The sequence below is a fragment of the Vitis vinifera genome, chromosome 4 (genome assembly GCF_030704535.1).
Source record: "Vitis vinifera cultivar Pinot Noir 40024 chromosome 4, ASM3070453v1".
In the NCBI taxonomy this organism is placed as follows: Eukaryota; Viridiplantae; Streptophyta; class Magnoliopsida; order Vitales; family Vitaceae; genus Vitis; species Vitis vinifera.
The window spans coordinates 23,595,736-23,604,464 of record NC_081808.1 but is presented as its reverse complement, the minus strand read 5'-3'; the positions used below and the strand labels follow the sequence as shown (position 1 = coordinate 23,604,464).

General features: G+C 31.7%; 1 protein-coding gene across 1 annotated transcript; it reads right to left on the bottom strand.

The window, feature by feature from the left end:
• Positions 1-4,962: 4,962 nt before the first annotated feature.
• On the bottom strand, positions 4,963-8,420 carry LOC104879197 (protein neprosin-like). The gene is made up of 7 exons (XM_010651165.3): positions 8,262-8,420; positions 8,080-8,166; positions 6,106-6,330; positions 5,845-6,012; positions 5,709-5,762; positions 5,457-5,606; positions 4,963-5,367 (listed from the first exon to the last, which is right to left on the bottom strand). The coding sequence occupies exons 1-7, from the start codon at positions 8,406-8,408 to the stop codon at positions 4,984-4,986; spliced, it is 1,215 nt and encodes a 404-aa protein (XP_010649467.1). The 5' UTR covers positions 8,409-8,420; the 3' UTR covers positions 4,963-4,983.
• Between the last annotated feature and the right edge of the window lie 309 nt (positions 8,421-8,729).

Genomic DNA, 8,729 nt, shown 5'->3' with positions numbered 1-8,729 from the left:
AGATAGAGAAGGTATTTCAGTATGACCAACATGAGCAATAGAAAGTTTCTTACCATTGTCAACTGCAACTTTGTCCTTACCATGGTAGTCAGATTTCATCGAGAGGTTCTCAAGTTCAGTAGTGACATGGCTGGTGGCTCCACTATAACATACCATGACTGGTCAGAGACTAGTTCAGGTGTGGTAATGAATGCAGAGGCCTGATTGTTTTGACTAGCCTAGAAAGCATGATCAATGCAATAGTAGCAATGAAAAGCAATGTGACCAACTTTGTTGCAAACTTGACATGTCAGCTTGGAATTTTCTCGAGCACCTTATCCACATCCACCCCAGCCTCCTCTGAATTTGTTCAATCCTAGACCTCTGCCTCTTCCACTTGTGTTTTGGCCATTGTTACCTCCAACATTTTGATTAAAGACATAGTTAGCATAAGCATTTGAGAGATCCAAGATTGCTATAGCATCCATTTGATCTATATGACTCTCCTGGTTTAGTAGCAGAGCTTGAGCTTCTTACCAAGTAGCAAGCACAATTATGGAGGTAAGGTTAACCACTACAGGGTCATATTCTGACCCGAAGCCAGCTAAAACATGGAGCATGAGGTCGTCGTTTGTTATTAAGTATCCAACAGTTCTAAGATTATCAACAAACATCTTCATTTTGGTAAGATATTCATCTATGGAAAATGACCTTTTCCAGGTTGTTTAGAGCTAAGTTTTTAATTGTAAAACTCTAGTACGAGCTTGGAATGCATACACCATTTCTAGTGTCTTCCACGTCTCATTAGTTGGACCCACTACCTTAGGTAACACACTCTCGGAAATGGAGGATAGTAGCCAACATAGTAATCTCTGATCTGTCCGAACCCATTTCACATAAACTGGGTTGAGAATGAATTTGGTTTCACCATACTTCTCCATTATAGAGATCATCTTCTCTGGAATGGGTTGTGTTCCAAATAAATAACCATCTAGGTCATGTCCTTTCACAGTCGGAACGATAACAGATTTCCACAAAAGAAAGTTATTCTGATCTAGTTTTACCAGAGAGCTAAAGCACATGACATTCCCAAACAGGGAGTCGTTGTCTGCAGTGAAGGATTGTGGGAGATCAATGTTGAGAGCTAATGAAGTTGAATCTGCAGCTATCACAGATGGAGAGGGAGGCAAAGATGGTGAATCAGCCATGATTTAATTTGATGTTGTTTGAACCTTCCTTTGATACCAAGTAAAAAATAAGAGAAAAAACATAGCAATGAATTCTGGGGTTTTTTTAACTTTTGCGACAATTTTAAAAAATAATTATTAAAAAATGGTAGTTGTGAAAATATTGATAGATCTACGGCAGTTTTAGCCACGTGAAAGGTGTCTTTTGAAAAGACACCTTCCACAATTTTTAAAATCATGAAAGAATTGAATTTAAGCTAAAGGTGTCTCTTGAAGAGACACCTTCTACAATTCCAAAAAATTGGATTTATATTAAAGGTGTCTCTTGAAAAGACAATTTTCATGTGGCAAAAAATCCAATATGCATTAAAGGTGTCTTTTGCAAAGACACTTTCCACGTGGCAAAAAATCCAATATGCATTAAAGGTATCTCTTGAAGAGACACCTTCCACAATTTGACAAATTTGAATGTCTCATGAATTTGATTTTAAAGCTAAAGATGTATCTTGAAGAGACACCTTCTACAATTCCTAAAAATTTTAATTTATACAAAATGTGTCAAAATTGTCTCTTCAAGAGACATCTTCTAGAATTCCAAAAAATTATATTTATACTAAAGGTGTCTCTTGAAAAGACACTTTCCACAATTCCACATAATCCAATATGTATTAAAAATTGTGGAAATGATTTTAAAGCTAAAGATGTCTCTCTTCAATGTATGAAAATTGTGGAAAGTGTCACTTCAAATTTTGAAAAGGGACATTCTACAATTCCCAAAAAATAGAATTATACTAAAGGTGTCTCTTCAAGAGACACTTTCCACAAAAAAAAATTGGGTTTAAATAACAAATTAATTATAACTATTTTATAATTGAATGAAAATTTTTCATTTAATTGATTAGTAAAAATATATCATAATTTTATTCATAGTGTTTTTAATATTATTAAAATATTAAAAATTTATACATTTATCATCATTTATTTTATAATATATCATAATTTTAATATTAAATAGATTTTAAACTTAAACATGTTATAATCATATATCACAATATTATCATCAAATAATATTTTATATAATTTAATAATCAATGTACACTTATCAAATTTATATTTTTTTTATTAACATGTACAATATTATATATCAATTTATGAACTTTCCAAAATAAACTATGAAGCAAATGTTCAGGGTGTATAAAATTTCCTTTAAAGACCTGTTCTCTGCACTTACTTTGTTGGAAGATAAATTTCTTAGAAAGTTAGGGAAAGCAAAAGTCCTACTGACCATATCAGAAACAACCTCTATTGTTTGGGAGGAAAAATTGATAAAATATCAGTGCATGTGGTTCCAAACATGTAATAGTTACATTTTGATTCTGTTTACCTTGGAGTTTAGTTTAATTTTCACTATATTCAATCTAGCTGGATGAAAACAAATTCAATCTTATCCAAATCTAAACCGTATCACAGATATCCACACCACATTTACTTTATTCCTTCAACTGATGTATGTGGATTGCCTACTAAAGATCAAGAATGAATAAATTATTAAACAAGAGAACCAAGGATTCGTATAGAAAATAATTCACTCACAGAATGAAACAATCCTGCTAACATACCTTCTTGCAACAGCTGAAAGCAATGAAACAAATAAAAATATTTCTTATTTATTTTTAATTTTAACAAATAAAAAGATAGTATATCACTGCTGGAGAGTTCAATAACCTTATGGTAAGCCAAGCAATCCATCTCAATTCACAAGGATCAAGCTTACCAAAGCCTAACTGAAAAAAATCCTTGATGCAGTGTCAAGTCCCTACATTTTGATCAGATTAATGTACAACTAACATCTCATGTAACAGGTTCCAGGCTGGAGGAATTTCCTGAATCACTGGAATCCATCTAGGTGACTAAACCGGACGCCATTGATGAAGATTACATGGGTCTGTACTGGCAATAAACAAAATTGGATCTTATATCTTTACAGCCTTTGCTTTTTTGAAGGTTGTCCTTGTTGGCGTTGAACCTGCAAAACAAAATAGTTGTTAAGAATATGCATATCCTGGAAACAGTAAGATCAACAATGAAACTTTGGTAGAATAGTAATAATGCAACTCCAAACTGTAAGATCAACAATGAAACACTCCCCAAAGATTTTGAAGTGACTTCGATGTTATGGGTTCAAGAGAAATTGTCAACAAAATAAACTATCAAATTTACATATGTTTAATGATGTATGCATAAAAAAGTTAATATACTTCTTCCCTTCTATTTGTCCTGTATCCACCTACCTGTTATTCAAATTCAAACTATAAAATCAGTAGCTGATCCAAAACAACCAACACATTTGTTTTTGCTTGAATGAAAAGCCCATTCAGCAGTGTGTTAGTAGAACAAACCGTAAGTCCTTGATTTCTATCCATAAGTCCTTGTGAATTTGAATTTAAATTTGAATTTCAATTCTCGCAGGTACTAATCTAATCATGTTTTTATTTTTTATTTTTTTTGCAACCCCCGTTTGATTCCCAAGAAAATCCATATTCGATTTCCCGGAAAATTCATCCTCGTTTGATTTCCGAGAAAATCCATGCAAAACCCCCAACGAAAACAAAAAAAAATGCTTTTTTTTTTGCTCCATGTGCTTTCTGGATCTGTTCTAGGGGTCTCTTTGCTTTTGTGTCATTGGATTTAAATTTCACAAACCCTAAATCCACGATTTTTTAGTCAGGCTGAAAAACACAACATTTCCCCACAAATCATGATCAAATTACCAAATAGCATCTTATGTTTTTTTATAAAATAAAATAAAAAAATTGGACAGATTTTGTATCATGTGCACGGGCTGGACTGGTAGGAAATATCGGGAAATTTATTTTTTTTCAACTTTCCCACTCTTTCTTGGCAACCAAACAGAATCACAACAAGCCGAACCACAAAAAAAAAAAAAAAAAAAAAAAACTTTCTCCATGATTTTTAGTCTACTCGGTTTCATTGTAAAAAAAACGAAAACTTTATTTTTTTTCCAACTTTCCCACACTTTCTCGGTGACCAAACACAACCACACTATCAAATATAACCACAAAACTTACAGAAAACACCGGGGGAAATGGTCTCTCAGATATGCACTTCACTTCCTTCCTATTGGTGTTGAGGTAAGGATCTCCACCCCATGATCAACGTGCGGGATATGGTTTTCGGGCAGAGGACAAAATGAGTTTTGATGCAGAGAAGAAAAGCATGCTGGAGGGGAAATGGGTTTCCACTTCTCATTCTACGTGTTATCCTACGTGTTCAAAAGTGTCGTAGAATTGGAATTATTTTCCAATCTACGGCATTTTAAAAATTATTTTCCCTGATAGCAGTACATTTATCAAGAATCCATGAATTCTGTATTTGAAAGTGGTTCAGCACACCGACGGCTGACCCCAAAACATACAATTTATATGGCTAAGAAGATACACAAAGGAAGGGTTTCTACACCACAACAACATTATTCATTATGTATTGTATATGAGAGAAAGTCATAAGCAACACAAGGGAACCTTGGCTTAATTGTAGGAAGGACGTGGCATGGTTGAGTGTTGATGTGTAAGAGCTGAAGCATGAAAATTTCAATATCTTTTCTAACAGTCACTATTAAAAATAATATTATATTTTACAATGATTTATATTATAATTTTAATAAATAAAAAATTGTGAAACATTTAAAAGATTTATGCTTTTAAATATAAAAGTAAACCAAATATGTAATTATAGTTACTGATAACAAAAATTTCAATTATCTTATTAACCGGTTCGTTCACCAATGATCTCATAGTTACTTGCACGATTCCAGACTACCACCAGGTCCTCCAAACAAGAAACGGTAGAGCCAGTATGCATCCTCCACATAGGAATTATCACCAGCATGATAGCATCGAGATTGTTGGACTACTACCTCATCATCATCAGGACGATTAAAGGCAGGCTGTCCCGGTTTTCCTACAATCACTTGTGCCATGTAACAAGTGTGATCAAAGCTGCCCCCTTGGTACACCCCACTGCCCATCGGAGGGGAGTCGGATGAGCCGCTATACACTAAACCCGCCCACAGTGCTGCGTCCGCATGCCGGCTTAAACCCTCGAACAAAGTCTTCGGCCAGTACCCAATTGGCTTGAACTCATCCATTATCATCAGCCACCAATCCCCGCTCCCTGGATCCTGTACGCCATGACATTTCCATCCATTCACAACTGCTATATGTATATAAGAATTAATCACATTCCTGGAAATTATAATCATAATTTTACCCTACTAATCAGCATGCTTGCATCATACTGGACACCGCCGATTCGAGAGAAATTACTGAAGGGCGCGCCTAGAGGTATGATCCTACTTGTTTGTATGAATCCTGGGCAAGTCAAATCGTAGCAACCGGATGTACTCCCGTTATTTTCTTGCTGGTAAAGAAAAAGAAAAGAAGGTTTAATTAGTATTGGGGGTTTCCATGTCCATAAATAAGAACTAGAAGTGCCAAGGAAGGAGGATGGAATGGAATATACCGTCCATGATGTGAAGAATCTTGTGCGACTGTCGCCATACAATAATGGATTGACCTGCAAAACAAATTGTGATTTTATGTTCGGATAGAAATATAAAAGAAAGGAAATGCTGGATTGATCAGTGTGAAGAACATACCATCCATCCAGTTCGGATGCCGCCCCTTTTACCAAGGGGACCGGCCAGGACCATAATTACAGCCGCACTCAGTTGCTCATTTTGAGCCCTGGGGTTGTATACGCCCAGGCGTGCTGCAGCCCCATGATATACCTTACCTGAACCGGTTTTTGTTACAATTCCCGCATACTATGAGGAAAAAAAGTAGTTCCAATTAGCTAGCAAGACGACCATGTTTTTAATAAAATAGAGTCATATTTTCAAGGAATATTGGACTATTACTTCATAACCGTCACCTCCTGCATCGACTGCAAGGTCATTAAAATGGTGTTTCGTGAAGCTAGACTTGGCTCTTATGAGGTCTCCCTTTGTAGTCCTTCTGATGGGGACGGTCCCAAGTGGGCACCCATCTTCCAACCCAATTTTGATAGGCTTGTGATCTACTGAAGAGAGATAACTCATCCTTGAAGCTTTTAGGGTCTTCTGTAGAGCTGCACTGGGCCTCATCTGCCAATTGCAATCACAAAAAACAACCCAGCTTTCATTTTGTTAATATGCAGAAACTCAATTTCATATAATATGTGAATCCAGTTTCTCATAGAGCAGGTGAACAATGTAAACATACAAGTAAACCATGGGATTTCGAAAATAATATTTTTAAAATTTTCTAACATTGTTTTAACATTAGTTCTCGAAAAACAATTTTTAAAAATAAAATTAAATAAAAAATAATTTTTTGAAAATAAGTAAGAGTTGTTTTCACCGATTTTAAAAACAAAAGAAAAATATAAAGATATTTTATCATATTTTCTAAAACTTGTTTTTAATAATTGTTTTTTTTTTTATTTTTTAGCTTAAAAATAATTTTTAAAAACAAGTTTTAAAAAATATGGTCAAATCGGTTCCTTTTTTAAAAAAAATTAAACAATTTTAAAAGTAATTTCAAAATTTACCTTGGGGAGAAATCTAATTAAAATTTTGCTTTTTGAAAAGATAAATTTGATTAAAATATATTAGACAATGCACTAATAAAAGTTGAAGATTTCATAGAACAAGAGTCAAAATTAAATAGAAGTAATTTCAATACCAGGAAGAAACAAGAAATCTATGCCGGATTTGAAGCTCATCATTCCAGAAAATAGTTTACTAACAATTTTGAAAAAATATTTGATACTCAGTTTTTAAAATAAATTTAAAATATTTTTAATTATTTATTTTAGAATTATTTTAAGCAATAATTGAAAATATAAAACATAATTTAGAAACTTTGATATTCCACGTGAGTGGATAGCATGCTTCAAAACTGTTTTTCATATTTGACTTTCAAAAAAAAAATTATTTAAAAAAATAATTAAGGGATTATTTAGCGAATTATTTTTTAAAACAGCTTTCTATTCTCTAAAATAAAAAATACAAAAAATATATTTGATAATTAAAAAAAAAATTGTTTCTATTTTTTATTCTTAAAAACAGAAAATAAGGTGTTTTCAAAAAAAATATTTTTTTATTATTTTCATTTGTTTTTAAAAAAATAATAATATAAATATTTAAAATAATTAAAAATAAAACACTAAATATAAAATATATTTTTAAAACATATTTAAAAATATTAAAAATAGGTTATAAAAATCAGAAAATAATTTTCAATTTTTTTTTAAATCTATTTTTTAAAAACAATTATCAAATATTCCCTAAGATTTTTTTTTTCTTTCCTTATTTTTTTGTCAAAAACATCCTCCACCAAATCAAAAAATAAAGCTCAAATAATAACACTTACCTTTTTACAAGTTAATTTGACTTTCACAATAAGACTAAGTTCAAAAAATATTTTTTGTTTTATATCATTTTCACTTGTTTTCCAAAACAAGTTTTAAAAAATAATTATACAAATATGTAAAATAATTAAAAATAAAACATTAAATATAAATAATATTTTTAAAACATATTTAAAAATATTAAAAATAGGTTATAAAAATCAAAAAATAATTTTCAAAATTTTTTTTTAAAATCTATTTTTCAAAATTATTTTTTAAAAAAAATTATCAAACATACCTTAAGCTTTTTTTTTTTCCTTATTTTTATTATCCAAAACATCCTCCATTAGATCCAAAAATCAAGCTCAAATAATAACACTTACCTTTTTACGAGTTAATTTGACTAAGTTCAAAAAGGAAATAAAAATCATTTGAATTTTTTTTCTTTATCAATTTCATCAAAATATAGATATACATAGACAATTGAAAGTAAGTAATAAACCTGAACAACATGATCCTTGAGCAAAGGATGATCAAGAGAAGGTTGCTTGTAAACATCGACACAGTCGTACATCTCTCCATACTCAGTCTGTAAGAACATTAAAGGAATAAAAAAGTATGTCACTCAAACATATTATAATCATACATATGAAAAATATTCCATTCTTCTTTTGTGTTACGTACCTCGATGGTCTTGACAGCAGGCTTGTTTATGGTTTTCAATTCTGTCTCCAATATCAAATCTTCTTCCCATAAATCTCTTCCTTCAACTACATACCCACAAAAAACTAGAAAAACTGTCACAAGACCAACTACGATTGTGACCCTCATATCTCTCTCTCTCTCTCCCTCTCTCCCTCTCTCCCTCCTCCCCCCCACCCAAATTGAATCCTAAATTGAAAAGCTCTCTCTCCCTTTATTTAAAGCTATTAATTACAAGGGTGCTCCTATTGGGAAAGTTGAATTCGTTCTTTAGAAATTTGGAAAGAAATATTTATAATAAATTAATGCATTTTAGAGAAAATTTAAAGACAAAATTAATATTTTCTATAAAAAAAAATATATATATATATATATATATATATATTAAATATAATTTATAAAAAAAAAATGCATGAATTGGTATTTAACATCCCATTGAATTGGTTACTT